Below are 19,110 nucleotides of genomic sequence, written 5' to 3'. Positions count from 1 at the left end.
ACATGGTACCAGGGTGGTGAAGATCTGCTGAAAATTGTGAAAAGTGACATGGAGAATTTGAAGACACCAGAGCGTTTGAAACTCACAGAAAAAATCGACTACAATTGGCAGACTTTTAAACAGCAATTCGAACTCTACATTGCAGCCATCGGATTCGGTATGAAGCCAGACGCAAGGAAGATAGCGTTGCTGCTTACGGTTGCAGGCCCACAGGTGATAGAGGTATTTAATACATTTGTATTTAATCCAGAGGAGAACAGAGGAAAATTAGAAGATGTGCAAAAAAAATTTGATGCACATTGCTCTCCCAAAAAGAATGAGACGTATGAAAGATACATCTTCCGTTCTCGGACACAGCAACAAAATGAGACTTTTGATAGCTTTATAACTGATCTGAAACTGAAAGCACAGACATGTAATTTCTCTGAGCTCAAAGCATCCATGATTCGTGACCAGATTGTGTTTGGTATTCATGATAAAAAAGTCAGGGAACGTCTGTTGAGAGAAACCGAACTAAATTTGGAAAATGCGGTGAAAATATGCCAAGCCAGCGAGCTAGCTCGAAATCACGCGAAGACTTTCAGTGAAATCAATAACGATGCGAATGTAATGAGTGATAATGCTGCTGTCGGTGCTGTGTCCTACAAGGGGAAGAAACGTGGGCAGAACAGAAATGAAAAGCAATCGGAGGATGAAATTTTAAATTGTAAACGCTGTGGTTACAAACACCAGTTAAGACAATGCCCAGCGTTTGGAAAAATGTGCACAAAGTGTAATGGAAAGAATCACTTTGCCAAACAATGCTTTTCAAAAGTAAAAACGACGAAAGGGCAACGAGTTAATGTGATTGAGGACACTGATTTAAGTGAGACATTTTTTGTAGGAATGGTGTCATGTGACGATATCAAAAAAAGATACAGAAAATGTGCAGCCCTCAGAAATAGACAATGCTGAACATAAAGTTAATGCAGTAAAAGAGGACAAATGGATGATCCCACTGCAGATAAATGGAGCATTAGTTACATTGAAACTGGACACTGGGGCAAAAGCAAACTTAATCAGTATGAGTGACATTAACAATATGAAAGAAAAGCCCAAAATACAGAAAAAGTCAGTACTACTGAAGGACTATAATGGACAGAAAATAGATAGCTTAGGTGTATGCAGACTTAAAGTGACAGTCAAAGACAAAGTGCATCATCTCATGTTTTCTGTTGTGGCTGAAAGGCTTGATTCACTACTGGGTGACAAAGCTTGTGAGGACTTAGAACTGGTCAAAAGAGTTTACCATATAAACTGTGCCATAAGCAGACCAGATGACTCAGGTGATGAAGCAGAGAGCCCATCAAGGATGAAAAGGCCAAAGGGTATCCATGTCTTCAAAAAGCCTAGGCCTAGAAATTCAGTCGCGTTTGCGCCCACTTATTGGCTAAAGAGTGGTTTGCGCCGGAAGTTTTTTAGTGCCCGAAATTCAGTTGGTCCCTAAAATCGGCGTTAGCCGGTAGCGCTGCGCCGGCACCGATGACGTCATCGGTGTGCGCAGCGCCCCGGTTCCAACGCGATTCCGTGCCGACGGCCAAATTCAGTTGCGGCCGCCTCGCCCGTAGCGGCCGCAAACAGCGTTTGAAAAACGGGGCCTTGCAGCTCCGAGAGGCCGGCGCATAAAGGTGGAGGGGCGGGCGGCCGCTTTCCCGGCGGGCGCCTGGCCGCACCTCCCTCCCCGGACTCCTGCACCACCCCCCCGCGGCATTGGTGTCTGACTCCCGCGAGCCCGGCACTTCTCCGTGGTGCCGGGCTCATTTGCCGGGGGAATCCAGTGGCAATCTCACGGCTGCAGGCAACTCCTCCTTAAGAGAAGGAGGAGGCCTGCAGTACCCCAGCCTGCCGCACCCCATCGGGTGCCGCAGCGGCAGCTGGACGCCTGAAATTGACTTTCATCGCCCCAAGCGAGGCGGCCAAACCCTGCAATAGCGCCCGCTCCGTCTTGGGGCACCACAACTGAATTTCAGGTGGGCGCTACGGGAATCCGGGCGAGCGCTAAATTTCGGGCGCTAAAGACCTGGCACGGCGATAGCGAATTTCTAGGCCCTAGTGTCTCCAAGAAGAAAGAAAAAGACTTTAAGGTCAAAGAGAAGCCAAAGGAAGAAAAGCACAAAGAGGAAAAACACAAGGAGAAAAAGTCCAAAGATATAACCGCAGCAGATGTTGTTAAGCAGTGGAAAGAGAAAAAGAAGAAGCCTGCACCAGAGCAGGAAGCAGTTCCGGTGGATACTCCTTCTTTCCTCAGGCCAATCTTTGGTGTTCCATTAGCCGAGGCTGCTGAGAGGACCATGCTGTATGATGGGATCCAGCTGCCAGCAGTTTTTCGAGAGTGCATTGATTACATTGAAAGTTATGGCATGAAGAGTGAAGGAAACACTGAAACCCTCTCCAAGCAAAGATCGCAAGGAGACCTCGATCTATACAAGAGCAGATTGATGACAATGTCACAACTGCATCTTGTCATTCACCGCCAGAACAATCTCATGAAGACACATCAGACTTACCCGTGTTGAGAAGATCCACACATGAAGTAAAAGAGCCTGATAGACTTAACCTTTGAGTACAATGTAAAGCTTTGAAAATGTGTTGACTGTTTTGAAAATGTTTATGTTTATAGAGCACTAACAAAAGTGTTACTGATATTATCTTTATTGTTTTCTTGAAAGTTGATTGATATTGATTTTGTTAAACCTCAAAGAAAGGAGGATGTAGTGATCAATAACATGTCATTCTGTGGTGGACACTAGGTGGAGCAGTAGAGCTGTATATGGCTGTATGTATAAGACTACACTACCCAGCTATATATTATATTAAGACTACATTACCCATGAGGCTAGGCTACCCACAAGGCAGCAGTCAAGATGGAAGCCTCCACAAGATGCTGTACAAGTCCACATGTGCTCAATAAAATAACTAGCAAAAGCTAGCTGTGTTCATAATAAGAATGTCTATTTATTAATGAACATAACACTCCCCAGTGGCTCACTGAATTTACCCAGTGAATAGTTACGCTTTACAGACTAGGGAGGAGCCAGGCGTGATCCCTGGTCTGTGCAAAGTATCTCCGTTTAGCCGTGGCATCATTAGGAGTGCTACAATTTGCACCAGCAATCCTGGGTGAGGCTGGTGAAAATTTGCCAGGGATTGTTATCCAATGACCTCACCAATGCCCCTGCAATAAGTGACCATGTGTAGATATTGGGAAAGGCAGGATTGCACTTGACTGTGATGTTCTCTACAGTCAATTAGCTTGCTAACATTTATTGTCAAGATTACACATAAATAATGGTGACTTGGAAGAGATCCTAGAAGAACAACAAGGCCTCAGGAGCAGATGGAATCCCTGCTGAGGCACTAAGGCATGGCGGATAAGCACTACTGGCATGAATACATGAACTCATTTCTCTTATCTGGAAGGAGGAGAGCATGCCAGGGGATCTCAGAGATGCTGTAATTGTGACCATCTTCAAGAAAGGTGACAAGTCGGTTTGCTGTAATTACAGAGGAGTTTCCCTGCTGTCTGCCACAGGGAAAGTCATCGCAAGAATCCTCCTCAATCGCCTTCTCCCAGTGGCCGAAGAGCTCCTCCCAGAGTTGCAATGTGGATTCCGCCCACTAAGGGGCACAATGGACATGATCTTCACCGCTCGTCAATTACAAGAGAAATGCAGGGAACAGCACCAACCGCTGTACATGGCCTTCTTTGATCTCACAATGGCCTTTGACACTGTCAACCGTGAGGGATTATGGAGTGTCCTCCTCAAATTCGGCTGCCCTCAAAAGTTTGTCACCATCCTCCACCTCCTTCACGATGACATGCAAGCCGCGATCCTGACCAATGGTTCCACCACAGACCCAATTCATGTACGGACCGGGGTCAAGCAAGGCTGTGTCATCGCACCAACGCTCTTCTTGATCTTCCTTGCTGCAGTGCTCCATCTTACCCTCTGTAAGGTCCCTGCTGGAGTGAAACTAATTTACAGAACAAATGGGAAACTGTTCAACCTTCGTCGCCTCCAGTCCAGATCCAAGGTCATCTCATCCTCTGTCGTCAAATTACAGTATGCAGACGACCCTCTGAGGTAGAACTCCAAACCATCATCAACACCTTCACCGAAGCGTAGGAGAGCATGGGCCTTATACTAAACATCCGTAAGACAAAGGTCCTCTACCAACCTGCCCCCGCCACACAGTACTGCTCCCCGATTATCAAAATCCACGACGACGTCTTGGACAACGTGGACCACTTTCCATACCTCGGGAGCCTACTGTCAACAAGGGCAGACGTCGATGATGAAGTCCAACATCATCTTCAGTATGCCAGTGCAGCCTTCGGTCGCCTGAGGAAGAGAGTGTTTGAAGACCAGGACTACAAACCCAGCACCAAGCTCATGGTCTACAGAACAGTAGTAATACCTGCCCTTCTGTATGCTTCAGAGACATGGACCATGTACAGCAGGCACCTCAAAGCACTGGAGAGGTACCACCAACGCTGCCTCCGCAAGATCCTGCAAATCCATTGGCAGGATAGGCGCACCAACGTCATTGTTCTCGCTCAGGCCAATATCCCCAGCATCGAAGCTTTAACCACGATCGATCAGCTCCGATGGAAGGGCCACATTGTCTGCATGCCCGATACGAGACTCCCAAAACAAGCACTCTACTCGGAGCTCCGACACGGCAAGAGAGCCCCAGGTGGGCAGAGGAAACACTTCAAGGACACCCTTAAAGCCTCCTTGAAAAAATGCAACTTCCCCACCGACATCTGGGAATCCCTGGCCAAAGACCACACAAAGTTGAGGAGAAGCATCCGGGAAGCCACCGAACACCTCGAGTCTCTTCGCTGGGAGCAAGTGGAAGCCATGCGCAAACAGCACAAGGAGCGCACGTCAACCCAAGCAACCCACCCACCCGCCCCTTCAACCACCGTCTGCCCCACCTGTGACAGAGACTGTAGGTCCCACATTGGACTCATCAGTCACCTGAGAACTCATTTTTAGTGCGGAAGCAAGTCATCCTCGGTTCCGAGGGACTGCCTAAGAAGAAGAGAAGAAGAAGTTTATTATTAGCCCTTAAGTATTTGCACAAATAGAACTAAGAACCCATCTTTAGTTATTTTTAGTTTTTCTGCATAAATTTCTGGTTGATTTATCAGGTAGGGCTCCTTCTAATTGCATGTAATAAACCTCTGCTTTATCCATTTCAGTATTTTTTTTTTACAAATGGATCAAATTGCAGCAAATAACCTGCTGCTCCCCAGTGGCTCAGTGAATTTATCCAGTGAATAGTTAAGCTTTACAGACTAGGGAGGAGCCAGGCGTGATCCCTGGTCTGTGCAAAGTATTTCATTTTAGCCATGGCATCATTAGGAGTGCTATAATTTGCACCAGCAATCCTGGGTGAGGCTGGTGGAAATTTGCCAGGGATTGTTATCCAATGACCTCACCAATGCCCCTGCAATAAGTGACCATGTGTAGATATTGGGAAAGGCAGGATTGTACTTGGCTGTGATGTTCTCTACAGTCAATTGTCAAGATTACACATAAATAATGGTGACTTGGAAGGGATCCTAGAAGAACAACAAGGCCTCAGGAGCAGATGGAATCCCTGCTGAGGCACTAAAGCATGGCGGAGAAGCACTACTGGCGCGAATTCATGAACTCATTTCTCTTATCTGGAAGGAGGAGAGCATGCCAGGGGATCTCAGAGATGCCGTAATTGTGACCATCTTCAAGAAAGGTGACGAGTCGGATTAGTGTAATTACGGAGGAGTTTCCCTGCTGTCTGCCACAGGGAAAGTCATCGCAAGAATCCTCCTCAATCGCCTTCTCCCAGTGGCCGAAGAGCTCCTCCCAGAGTTGCAATGTGGATTCCGCCCACTAAGGGGAACAATGGACATGATCTTCACCGCACGTCAATTACAAGAGAAATGCAGGGAACAGCACCAACCGCTGTACATGGCGTTCTTTGATCTCACAAAGGCCTTTGACACTGTCAACCGTGAGGGATTATGGAGTGTCCTCCTCAAATTCGGCTGCCCTCAAAAGTTTGTCACCATCCTCCGCCTGCTTCACGACGACATGCAAGCCGCGATCCTGACCAACGGTTCCACCACAGACCCAATTCACGTACGGACCGGGGTCAAGCAAGGCTGTGTCATCGCACCAACGCTCTTCTCGATCTTCCTTGCTGCAATGCTCCATCTTACCCTCTGTAAGATCCCCGCTGGAGTGGAGCTAATTTGTAGAACAAATGGGAAACTGTTCAACCTCTGTCGCCTCCAGTCCAGATCCAAGGTCATCCCATCCTCTGTCGTTGAATTACAGTATGCAGACAACGCTTGCGTCTGTGCTCCCTCTGAGGTCGAACTCCAAACCATCGTCAACACCTTCACCGAAGCGTACGAGAGCATGGGCCTTACACTAAACATCCGTAAGACAAAGCTCCTCTACCAACCTGCCCCCGCCACACAGTACTGCTCCCCGTTTATCAAAATCCACGACGAGGCCTTCGACAAGGTGGACCACTTTCCATGCCTCGGGAACCTACTGTCAACAAGGGCAGACGTCGATAACGAAGCCCAACACCGCCTTCAGTGTGCCAGGGCAGCATTCGGTCGCCTGAGGAAGAGAGTGTTTGAAGACCAGGACCTCAAACCCAGCACCAAGCTCATGGTCTACAGAGCAGTAGTGATACCCGCCCTTCTGTATGCTTCAGAGACATGGACCATGTACAGCAGGCACCTCAAAGCACTGGAGAGGTACCACCAACGTTGCCTCCACAAGATCCTGCAAATGCATTGGCAGGATAGGTGCACCAACGTCATTGTTCTCGCTCAGGCCAAAATCCTCAGCAACGAAGCTTTGACCACGCTCGATCAGCTCCGATGGACGGGTCACATCGTCCACTTGCCCGATACGAGACTCCCAAAACAAGCGCTCTACTTGGAGCCCTGGCATGGCAAGAGAGCCCCAGGTGGGCAGAGGAAATGCTTCAAGGACACCCTCAAAGCCTCCTTGAAAAAGTGTAACATCCCCACCGACACCTGTGAATTCCTGGCCCAAGACCGCACAAAGTGGAGGAGAAGCATCCGGGAAGGCGCTGAACACCTCGAGTCTTTTCGCCGAGAGCATGCGGAAGCCAAGTGCAAGCAGCGCAAGGAGCGCACGTCAACCCAAGCAACCCACCCACCCGCCCCTTCAACCACCGTCTGCCCCACCTGTGACAGAGACTGTAGTTCCCACATTGGACTCATCAGTCACCCAAGAACTCATTTTTAATGTGGAAGCAAGTCATCCTCGGTTCCGAGGGACTGCCTAAGAGAAGAGAGAGGACAGCCAGTGCGCAAGGAACTACAGCCCATCAAGAAGTCAACACCTACAGGATGAACCATGGGAAAAGTGGAAGTAGAGTATCAGTTTAAGTTGGAAGGGGAGAAGAGTGCTAGGTTGAATTGAGTGGAAGAGCAGTATCAGATTAACAGGAATAACAACAGAAAACGCTGGAAAAACTCAGCAGGCCAGGGCAGCATCTATGGAGAAACAGAGTTAACGTCAGAACTAGAAAAAAGCAGGAAAGGGAATAGATTTTAAAACAAGTTGGGGGCTGGGAAAAGGGGGAAGGGATGAAAGAACAAAAGGGAAGGTCAGTGATGGGATAGAAAGCAGGAGAGATAAAGAGACATTGGCCCAGAAATTTGGGTCGGGGGCTTCCCGCGGGTGTAAGCCCCCGACCTGCACTTATCTTGCGCGCCGGCCGTTGTGCTTAGGGCCCCCATGGAATTCTAATCCGGGGCCTGGTCCAGTTGCTGGCGCGCAGTGCTTGCGTATCCCAGGGGCGCAGTTAGTTCGATGCGTCCCCTGGGATCACATGGGCCATGGGGAGCCAATCGGAGCAGGGAATGCTCCATTCATAAGATTGACAGGAAGAGCTGTCAAAACGTATAAATACTACGGCTCCAAAACAGCACTAAATCTTCAAATAAATTTTTTAAAAAGATCACATTTTTTAAATAAACTATAAATTACATGAAATAATTATTTTAAACAATAATTTAAATTTTTGAAAAAAATAATTTTATTTTCTAACAGGGCTAAAAATAAACTTACCTTGCTTTAAAGTATTTAAAAATAATAAACCTGTGGAAAAAATGTTTTCATTTTAATTAATTCACCACTTACCTTGTAAAAAGCAGGCCTTACACCTGCTATTTATATGTGTAAATTCTGGAGACTTACCCTCCCGGGAAAACCTGCAAAAAAAAACGAAGTTCGATGCGCACGCGCAGCCTCTCCTGCACACGCGTTCAAACTCTGAACCCCTTCTTTCAGGGGATCGGAACTGCCAGTTTCCCGTGCATGCGCAGTGCATGCAGGAAACCGGCACTTCCATTGGGCTTACGGGTGAGTACCCCGTGCATACTCACCCGTGGAGACCTGAATTTCTGGGCCATTAAGAGAGATTGAACGCCAGAGGAGGTGGTGATGGGACAGCTAAAGGAATAAAGGATGGCTCAAGATGAAATGTGAATGGCGCTGGCAGAATGATGGACAGCTGCCATGTGGGAGGGAAGAAAAAAGGCCAGACGAAAGTGTGAATTAAAAAATAATAATTATATATAATATGTGTGATATGTCTGAAATTGTTGAACTCTATGTTGAGTCCAGAGGGCTGTAGAGTGCCTAATCCTCGAGCTTATGCTGAGCTTCCGTGGAACAATGCAAGAGGCCGAGGACGGTGAGGTCTGCGTGGGAGTGAAGCAGAGAATTAAAGTGACAGGCCACCGGGAGCGCGGGCTCCCCCTTATGGACTGAACAGAGGTGTTCCGCAAAGCGGTCACCCAATCTGCGTTTGGTCTCCCCAATGTAGAGGAGACCACATTGGAAGGGGTGAATTAAGGGGGAGGGTGGCCGTGAGAATGGGTAGGGGAGAGGAAGAAGTGTGCCAGTACAACCTGGCAAGGTTGGAGAAGAATGTCTCTGTTTAAGAGGTAGCCTTTGACTAAATGATGGTCTGGTTGGAATGTTGAAAATACAAATTTCACTTTATTTTTTGAAACAATTAAAAATCTATTAATGAATAAGTATGATGATAGTGTGTAAAATAAAGCAGGTTGTATCAATTGTAATGTAAAAATTCAAGATTTTCAATGGAAATAAACATCGAGATGTAAAACGGGTGCCGATTCGCTATCATCCGTTTTACACTATCCCGCAGTCAAAATTACCGCCAATATTGTATCTACCTAATGTCTAAGGCAGTGTGACTACTTGTTTTCACACGTCAGAGCTGGTCTTAGGTTGTCAGCTTTTGGGGGACAGTGTCAGCGATTTTGTAGGTGTTGTTCATGTTTTGCCGGGTTGGCATTTATTTAAAAAGACAGCTCCATTTGTTTTAATGGGTTTGCAATCTGAACACTCTTCGGCATCATAAATAAATGTATCCCTGTAACGGTAACAGCCCGGTTGACCACTGTTGCACAGACAGGTGGAACACAAAGACAGTCTTTCCCCACCGCTTGAGTTTTTGCGATGCGTCGCGCGATTACGTTGCGGATCTCCGGGACTTACATTCGAGCTAGACATGCAAAAAGAAAACGGGAGGGCGATGACAATAAAATGAAATGCAGTCGAGCACATTCAATTATTTTTTTGTGCATATCTGTTTAACGAGATCAAATTAATATGATTTGTTTTCTGTGTTTCCCCGATGTTTAGTTGCATAATTTATCATGAGCACCCATTCGCTGTTTGGCACTCTCCTCAGGCAGTGTAAAAGGCGCCCTGATTTCCCAACATGCTGTGTTTCCCTGTGAGATAAGCTGGCTCTCGGCAGCCCGACAGATCCAGGACTGGAGGTCTGGAGTCAATGTTGACGAGCGAGAGAACGCGGCCCGGAGCTCGTGCCAGCAACAGAACGGGAGCCGGAGCGCGCGCCGTTGGGAGGCTGGAGTGAAGCTGCCCACTGACTCACTCCCTCTCTCAAAGAGTTCCGGCAGCCAAGTGAGTCAGGAGAGTCCAAGAGAGAGAGACACACACACACACAAGCACTCAACGGACAGAAGAGCCGCTGACACGGGCGAGTCCGGCAGCAATAAGGCGCACGCACAAAAAAAAAATACACGCTTTGGAGATGCCTCTCTTTGCCGCCAATCCATTCGATCAAGATGTTGGTGAGTCTGGTGGGGAGAAATGTAATCCACGAATTGATGGCCTATGGGGTACGAATGGCTGTTTTGAAGTCGACTATATAGGTGTGCGATGTCCTCCAGGCTTTTGTTGGAGAAGGATTCAGGCAGCGTTAATACTGGTAGATTTGGGCCTTTTGTTTGCAAAAGGTCAGAGTTAGGGATCATATTGTTGCAGTCCACATGGATATTTGTCAAGAGCGTTTTCCGAATCAAATTATTCAGCGTCAGCAATCATAAATCATTCGTGAGGACAGAGAACACCTAATGAGATTAAATGTTTTGATATCAAATCCAGTGTTTCAAATAGAAAATGGAACTTTTGCTTTAATACATTATCGATTTAAAACCGCGGTTAAATTAAAGCCGACTGCCCTGTTAACATAAATGTCCGATTGAAATATTTGTCTTAAAATCACAGCGCGTCTCCGGTTCCTTATTGTCGGAGGATGTAAACTATGCAGAGGAGAAATTATTTAACTGAAAAATATAGATTCACTGTGAAATGAACATGGGACATTTACAAATGATACTTTAATATTGATTGGGGTATGTTAAATAATACTGTAAATGAATTAGTAAGGAGTTTATGAAAAACTACAGATTGTATGGCGCCCACCACCTTAGTTTTACCAATAATTGACAAGACAAATTTTGTAATTACTGTTTCCCCTTCCCAGAACCAGGGGTCACAGTCTAAGGATAAGGGGATAAGCCATTTAGGACTGAGATGAGGAGGAATTTCTTTGCCCAGAGAGTGGTGAACCTGTGGAATTCTTTACCACAGAAGGCAGTTGAGGCCAACTTATTAAATATATTCAAAAAGGAGTTAGATATATTTCTTATGGCTAAATGGATCAAGGGATATGGGGAGAAAGCAAGGACAGGGTACTGAATTTGGATGATCAGCCATGATCTTATTAAATGGTGGAACAGGCTTGAGGGGCCGAATGGCCTACTCCTGCTCCTATCTTCTATGTTTCCTACCTCAGTTTTTGGGAATGACGCTCCTCTCTCCCAACTGTACACTTTTTAAACAAATGGCTTCGATTGGCTGATTGAAACCACCAATGGTGCTTATTAAGTATTGCCTCGTCCACCTTGAACTCGGCTGAAATACATTTCTATACTGCATGTGGGGAAAAAATCTCTCTTGCCGTTGATGTAGGTTTTATTTTTAACTGACAGTTGTCATAAAAGCATTTTGCTATTCAAAAATATTAGTGTTAGCTGCATCAATTGCAAAGTTCTACATCATATATAATATCAAGACTGGAGGTAATGGCAAAAGAGATGAACCTCAGTGAGACAATTGTGCCAAATCATATAGCAGATTGAATTACATGATTGAGACAGATAGTTTGGAAGTTGCTACTCTTGCATAAATAAGGTCACATGCACTTTCCCTAAATTTGTGCCTATGAAGAACAACTATTTTCAATCTTAATCTTTTTATTTCAGGGCAGATGGGGAGAAAAAGTGTGAAACAGGTATTAAAAACTTGTAGTAAATTAGTTCCAGTTGACCCGAACAGAAACATGCTGGAAATACCCAGGTCACTTAGCATCTGTGGAGAGAACATACAGGTTAATGATTCAAAGAAGGCTGAGGGGTGACTTAATAGAGGTCTTTAAAATGATGATAGGTTTTGATAGAGTGGGTACAGAGAGAATGTTTCCACTTGTGGGGAAGAGCTGTCTTTTGTCTCCACTTGTCCTATTACCATCTCGTCTGGTTTTGAATAACTTTTATTGTCTCTTTTACTTCTTTTGTTCGATCGCAGCCCTGCCTTCGATCTATTTTATTTCCTTTCCAGTTTTGAAAAAGGGTTTTGACTCGAAACGTCAACTCAAATTTCTCTCCACGGATGTTGCCTGACCTGCTGAGTTTTTCCAGCATTTTCTGTTGTTATTTCGGATTTCTAGCATCTGCAGTATTTTGCCATCAATATATGATGGTCACCAAGAAATCCAATAGGGAATTCAGAAGAAACTTCTTCACCCAAAAAGTGGTGAGAATGTGGAACTCGCTACGACAGAGTGGTTGAAGCGAAAGATATAGATGCATTTAAGGGGAGGCTAGACAAGCATATGAGGGAAAAGGGAATAGAGGGTTACGCTGATAGATTTAAATGAGGAAAGATAGGAGGAGGCTCGAGTGGAGCATAAATGCCGGCATAGACTAGTTGGGCCGAATGGCCTATTTCTGTGTCGTTATCCTATGCAAGAATAACCCTTCATCAGAACTGGAAAAACTACAGATGAATAGGACAAAGGGAAGGAGAACAAAAGACATACAGTTTCAGACTGGACTGTTTACTGCCCTTTCCTTTATATGTATTGTACAAGACACTTTTTTTTTCCTGATCATTTACTCTATTTCTTTCTTTATCTCTTATTATCGTATGTCAGAGAAGTGACAGATTTTGCTTAGTTTGAAAAACTGGTGAGTGAGCTTCAACCTTCTGATGTATTTTTTGACTCTGGATGATGAATAGTTTGGAGATGACAGAGAGGGAGAGGATAATTCCATGTAGTTTAGTATTAGTAGTGGGGAAGTACTTGTTGGGGTGGTATGTTTCTTCAAGAAACAAAGAATGTAGCAATGTGCATGGTTTATGGTCTGTTAGTTTTCGCACTCGCCTCTGAGTCAGAAGGTTGTGGGTGCAAGTCCCACTCCAGAGACTTGAGCACAAAATCCAGACTGATCCTCCAGTGCAGTACTGAGGGAGTGATGCACTGTCGGAGGTGATGTCTTTCGGATGAAACGTCAAACCGAGGCCCCGTCTGCTCTCTCGGGTGGATACAGAAGAGCAGGGTTGTTTTCCCCGGTGTCCTGGCCAATATTTATCCCTCAACCAGCATGACTAAAAAAACACATAATCTGGTCATTTTCACATTGCTGTTTCTGTGATCTTGCTGTGTGTAATTTGGCTGCCACGTTTCCTACATTACAACAGTGACAACACTTCAAATAATATATACATTTCTTCCCTCCCCCCCCCCCGCCCCATCTCCTTCCCCCCCCCTCCCCTCTCCCCCCCCCCTCCCCTCTCCCCCCCCTCCCCTCCCCTCTCCCCCCCCTCCCCTCCCCTCTCCCTCCCCTCCCCTATCCCCCCCTCCCCTCTCCCCCCCCTCCCCTCCCCTCTCCCCCCCCCTCCCCTCCCCTCTCCCTCCCCTCCCCTCTCCCCCCCCTCCCCTCTCCCCCCCCTCCCCCCCCTCCCCTCTCCCCCCCTCCCCTCCCTCCCCCCCTCCCCTCTCCCCCCCCTCCCCTCTCCCCCCCCCCTCTCCCCCCCTCCCCTCTCCCCCCCTCCCCTCTCCCCCCCTCCCCTCTCCCCTCTCTCCCCTCCCCTCTCCCCCCTCCCCTCTCCCCCCCCCTCCCCTCTCCCCCCCCCCTCCCCTCTCCCCCCCCCCTCCCCTCTCCCCCCCCTCCCCTCTCCCCCCCCTCCCCTCTCCCCCCCCTCCCCTCTCCCCCCCCTCCCCTCTCCCCCCCCCTCCCCTCTCCCCCCCCTCCCCTCTCCCCCCCTCCCCTCTCCCCCCCTCCCCTCTCCCCCCCCTCCCCTCTCCCCCCCTCCCCTCTCCCCCCCTCCCCTCTCCCCCCCTCCCCTCTCCCCCCCCTCCCCTCTCCCCCCCCCTCCCCTCTCCCCCCCTCCCCTCTCCCCCCCTCCCCTCTCCCCCCTCCCCTCTCCCCCCCTCCCCTCTCCCCCCCTCCCCTCTCCCCCCCTCCCCTCTCCCCCCCTCCCCCTCTCCCCCCCTCCCCTCTCCCCCCCTCCCCTCTCCCCCCCTCCCCTCTCCCCCCCTCCCCTCTCCCCCCCTCCCCTCTCCCCCCCTCCCCTCTCCCCCCTCCCCTCTCCCCCCCTCCCCTCTCCCCCCCTCCCCTCTCCCCCCCTCCCCTCTCCCCCCCTCCCCTCTCCCCCCTCCCCTCTCCCCCCCTCCCCTCTCCCCCCCTCCCCTCTCCCCCCCTCCCCTCTCCCCCCCCTCCCCTCCTCCCCCCCCTCCCCTCTCCCCCCCCTCCCCTCTCCCCCCCCTCCCCTCTCCCCCCCCCTCCCCTCTCCCCCCCCTCCCCTCTCCCCCCCCTCCCCTCTCCCCCCCCTCCCCTCTCCCCCCCCTCCCCTCTCCCCCCCCTCCCCTCTCCCCCCCCTCCCCTCTCCCCCCCCTCCCCTCTCCCCCCCCTCCCCTCTCCCCCCCCTCCCCCTCTCCCCCCCTCCCCTCTCCCCCCCCTCCCCTCTCCCCCCCCTCCCCTCTCCCCCCCCTCCCCTCTCCCCCCCTCCCCCTCCCTCCCCCCCTCCCCCTCTCCCCCCCTCCCCTCTCCCCCCCCTCCCCTCTCCCCCCCCCTCCCCTCTCCCCCCCTCCCCTCTCCCCCCCTCCCCTCTCCCCCCCCCTCCCCCCTCTCCCCCCCTCCCCCTCCCCCTCCCCTCTCCCCCCCTCCCCTCTCCCCCCCCCCCTCTCCCCCCCCCTCCCCTCTCCCCCCCTCCCCTCTCCCCCCCCTCCCCTCTCCCCCCCCCTCCCCTCTCCCCCCCCCACCCCTCTCCCCCCCCTCCCCTCTCCCCCCCCCTCCCCTCTCCCCCCCCCTCCCCTCTCCCCCCCCCTCCCCCTCTCCCCCCCTCCCCTCTCCCCCCCCTCCCCTCTCCCCCCCCCTCCCCCTCCCCCCCCCTCCCCTCTCCCCCCTCCCCTCTCCCCCCCCTCCCCTCTCCCCCCCCTCCCCTCTCCCCCCCTCCCCTCTCCCCACCCCCTCCCCTCTCCCCCCCCCTCCCCTCTCCCCCCACCCCCTCCCCTCTCCCCCCCCTCCCCCTCCCCCTCTCCCCCACTCCCCCCCTCCCCCTCTCCCCCCCCTCCCCCACTCCCCCCCCTCCCCTCTCCCCCCCCTCCCCCCCTCCCCTCTCCCCCCCCCTCCCCTCCCCCCCCCCCTCCCCTCTCCCCCCCCCCCCCTCTCCCCCCCCCTCCCCTCTCCCCCCCCCCCTCCCCCTCTCCCCCCCCCTCCCCCTCCCCCCCCCCCCTCCCCTCTCCCCCCCCTCCCCTCCCCCCCCCTCCCCCTCTCCCCCCCCTCCCCCTCCCCCCCCCTCTCCCCCCCTCCCCTCTCCCCCCCCTCCCCTCACCCCCCCCTCCCCTCTCCCCCCCTCCCCTCTCCCCCCCTCCCCTCTCCCCCCCCCTCCCCTCTCACCCCCCCTCCCCTCTCCCCCCCCCTCCCCTCTCCCCCCCCTCCCCTCTCCCCCCCCTCCCCTCTCCCCCCCCCTCCCCCTCACCCCCCCCTCCCCTCTCCCCCCCCTCCCCTCTCCCCCCCTCCCCTCTCCCCCCCCTCCCCTCTCCCCCACCCTCCCCTCTCCCCCCCTCCCCTCTCCCCCCCTCCCCTCTCCCCCCCCTCCCCTCTCCCCCCCCTCCCCTCTCCCCCCCCCCTCCCCTCTCCCCCCCCCTCCCCTCTCCCCCCCCTCCCCTCCCCCCCCCTCCCCTCTCCCCTCCCCCCCTCCCCTCTCCCCCCCCCTCCCCTCTCCCCCCCCCTCCCCTCTCCCCCCCCCTCCCCTCTCCCCCCCCCCCCTCCCCCCCCTCCCCTCTCCCCCCCCTCCCCTCTCCCCCCCTCCCCTCTCCCCCCCCCTCCCCTCTCCCCCCCCCTCCCCTCTCCCCCCCCCTCCCCTCTCCCCCCCCTCCCCCTCCCCCCCTCCCCTCCCCCCCCTCCCCTCTCCCCCCCCTCCCCCCCTCCCCTCTCCCCACCCCCCTCCCCTCTCCCCCCCTCCCCTCTCCCCCCCTCCCCTCTCCCCCCCCTCCCCTCTCCCCCCCTCTCCCCCTCCCCTCTCCCCCCTCCCCTCTCCCCCCCTCCCCTCTCCCCCCCTCCCCTCTCCCCCCCTCCCCTCTCCCCCCCCTCCCCTCTCCCCCCCCTCCCCTCTCCCCCCCTCCCCTCTCCCCCCCCCCCCCTCCCCTCTCCCCCCCTCCCCTCTCCCCCCCTCCCCTCTCCCCCCCTCCCCTCTCCCCCCCCTCCCCTCTCCCCCCCCTCCCCTCTCCCCCCCCTCCCCTCTCCCCCCCCTCCCCTCTCCCCCCCTCCCCTCTCCCCCCCCTCCCCCTCCTCCCCCTCCCCTCCCCTCCCCCCCCTCTCCCCCCTCCCCTCCCCCCTCCCCTCTCCCCCCTCTCCCCCCCTCCCCTCTCCCCCCCTCCCTCTCCCCCCCCTCCCCTCTCCCCCCCCTCCCCTCTCCCCCCCCCCCTCCCCCTCTCCCCCCCCTCCCCTCTCCCCCCCCTCCCCTCTCCCCCCCCTCCCCTCTCCCCCCCCCCTCCCCTCTCCCCCCCCCTCCCCTCTCCCCCCCCTCCCCTCTCCCCCCCTCCCCTCTCCCCCCCCTCCCCTCCCCTCCCCCCCCCCTCCCCTCTCCCCCCCCTCCCCTCTCCCCCCCCTCCCCTCTCCCCCCCCTCCCCTCTCCCCCCCCTCCCCTCTCCCCCCCCCTCCCCTCTCCCCCCCCTCCCCTCTCCCCCCCCCTCCCCTCTCCCCCCCCTCCCCCCTCCCCCTCCCCCCCCTCCCCTCTCCCCCCCCTCCCCTCCCTCCTCCCCCCCCCCCTCCCCTCTCCCCCCCCTCCCCTCTCCCCCCCCTCCCATCCCCCTCTCCCCCCTCCCCTCCCCCCCCTCCCCTCTCCCCCCTCCCCTCTCCCCCCCTCCCTCTCCCCCCCTCCCCTCTCCCCCCCTCCCCTCTCCCCCCTCCCCTCTCCCCCCCCCCCCTCTCCCCTCCCCTCCCCTCCCCTCTCCCCCCTCTCCCCCTCTCCCCCCCCTCTCCCCCCTCCCCTCTCCCCTCCCCTCTCCCCCCCTCCCCTCTCCCCCCTCCCCTCCCCCCCTCCCCTCTCCCCCCTCCCCTCTCCCCCCTCCCCTCTCCCCCCCTCCCCTCTCCCCCCCTCCCCTCTCCCCCCCCTCCCCTCTCCCCCCTCCCCTCTCCCCCCCTCCCCTCCCCCCTCCCCTCTCCCCCCTCCCCTCTCCCCCCCTCCCCTCTCCCCCTCCCCTCTCCCCTCTCCCCCTCCCCCTCCCCTCTCCCCCCCTCCCCTCTCCCCCCCTCCCCTCTCCCCCCTCCCCTCTCCCCCCCTCCCCTCTCCCCCCCTCCCCTCTCCCCCCTCCTCTCCCCCCTCCCCTCTCCCCCCTCCCCTCTCCCCCCCTCCCCTCTCCCCCTCCCCTCTCCCCTCTCCCCCTCCCCTCTCCCCCCTCCCCTCTCCCCCTCCCCTCTCCCCCCTCCCCTCTCCCCCCTCCCCTCTCCCCCCCTCCCCTCTCCCCCCCTCCCCTCTCCCCCTCCCCTCTCCCCCTCCCCTCCCCCCCTCCCCTCTCCCCCCTCCCCTCTCCCCCCCTCCCCTCTCCCCCCCCTCCCCTCTCCCCCCCCCCCTCCCCCTCTCCCCCCTCCCCTCTCCCCCCTCCCCTCTCCCCCCTCCCCTCTCCCCCCCTCCCCTCTCCCCCCCTCCCCTCTCCCCCCCTCCCCTCTCCCCCCCTCCCCTCTCCCCCCTCCCCTCTCCCCCCCTCCCCTCTCCCCCCCTCCCCTCTCCCCCCCTCCCCTCTCCCCCCCTCCCCTCTCCCCCCCTCCCCTCTCCCCCCCTCCCCTCTCCCCTCCCCTCTCCCCTCCCCTCCCCTCTCCCCCTCCCTCTCCCCCCTCCCCTCTCCCCCTCGCCCTCTCCCCCCCTCTCCCCCTCCCTCTCCCGCCCTCCCCTCTCCCCCCTCCCCTCTCCCCCCCTCCCCTCTCCCCCCCCTCCCCTCTCCCCCCCTCCCCTCTCCCCCCCTCCCCTCTCCCCCCCTCCCCTCTCCTCCCCCTCCCCTCTCCCCCCCTCCCCTCTCCCCCCCTCCCCTCTCCCCCCCTCCCCTCTCCCCCCCTCCCCTCTCCCCCCTCCCCTCTCCCCCTCCTCCCCTCTCCCCCCTCCCCTCTCCCCCCTCCCCTCTCCCCCCCTCCCCCTCTCCCCCCCTCCCCTCTCCCCCCCTCCCCTCTCCCCCCCTCCCCTCTCCCCCCCTCCCCTCTCCCCCCCTCCCTCTCCCCCCTCCCCTCTCCCCCCCTCCCCTCTCCCCCCCTCCCCTCTCCCCCCCTCCCCTCTCCCCCCCTCCCCTCTCCCCTCCCTCTCCCCCCCTCCCCCTCCCCCCCTCCCCTCTCCCCCCCTCCCCTCTCCCCCCTCCCCTCTCCCCCCCTCCCCTCTCCCCCTCCCTCTCCCCCCTCCCCTCTCCCCCCCTCCCCTCTCCCCCCCTCCCCTCTCCCCCCTCCCCTCCCCCTCCCCTCTCCCCCCCCTCCCCTCTCCCCCCCTCCCCTCTCCCCCCCTCCCCTCTCCCCCCTCCCTCTCCCCCCTCCCCTCTCCCCCCCTCCCCTCTCCCCCCCCTCCCCTCTCCCCCCCCTCTCCCCCTCTCCCCCCCTCCCCTCTCCCCCCCTCCCCTCTCCCCCCCCTCCCCTCTCCCCCCCTCCCCTCCTCCCCCTCCCTCTCCCCCTCCCTCTCCCCCCCTCCCCTCTCCCCCTCCCCCCTCCCCTCTCCCCCCCTCCCCTCCCTCCCCCCCTCTCCCCTCTCCCCCCTCCCCCCCTCCCTCTCCCCCCCTCCCCTCTCCCCCCTCCCCTCTCCCCCCCTCCCCTCTCCCCCCCTCCCCTCTCCCCCCCTCCCCTCTCCCCCCCCTCCCCTCTCCCCCCTCCCCTCTCCCCTCTCCCCCCCTCCCCTCTCCCCCCCCTCCCCTCTCCCCCCCTCCCCTCTCCCCCCCCTCCCCTCTCCCCCCCTCCCCTCTCCCCCCCTCCCCTCTCCCCCCCCTCCCCTCTCCCCCCCTCCCCTCTCCCCCCCTCCCCCTCTCCCCCCCTCCCCTCTCCCCCCCTCCCCTCTCCCCCCCTCCCCTCTCCCCCCCTCCCCTCTCCCCCCCTCCCCTCTCCCCCCCCTCCCCTCTCCCCCCCTCCCCTCTCCCCCCTCCCCTCCC

The 19,110-nt window shown here is 56.5% G+C and overlaps 1 protein-coding gene across 5 annotated transcripts in view; it reads left to right on the top strand.

The window, feature by feature from the left end:
• Nucleotides 1–9,825: 9,825 nt before the first annotated feature.
• The window catches only part of LOC147117132 (signal transducing adapter molecule 1-like), a 113,696-nt gene continuing 104,411 nt past the window's right edge, over nt 9,826–19,110 (top strand). For 2 of the 5 annotated variants that reach the window (XM_085987857.1, XM_085987856.1), the window contains exon 1: nt 9,826–10,213. In XM_085987857.1, coding sequence (XP_085843983.1) covers nt 10,174–10,213 — 40 coding nt within the window. In that variant the 5' untranslated portion in view covers nt 9,826–10,173. Of the gene's footprint in view, nt 10,214–12,639; nt 12,674–19,110 lie in introns of all 5 variants that reach the window. The other 3 variants (XM_085987859.1, XM_085987860.1, XM_085987858.1) reach the window with 3 other exon arrangements.

This window comes from Somniosus microcephalus, chromosome 5, assembly GCF_052327205.1.
Source record: "Somniosus microcephalus isolate GS21.2 chromosome 5, FLI_Smic_1.0, whole genome shotgun sequence".
NCBI classification, from domain to species: Eukaryota; Metazoa; Chordata; class Chondrichthyes; order Squaliformes; family Somniosidae; genus Somniosus; species Somniosus microcephalus.
Note: the sequence above shows the minus strand (reverse complement) of the source record. Positions and strands in the feature narration are given on the sequence as shown.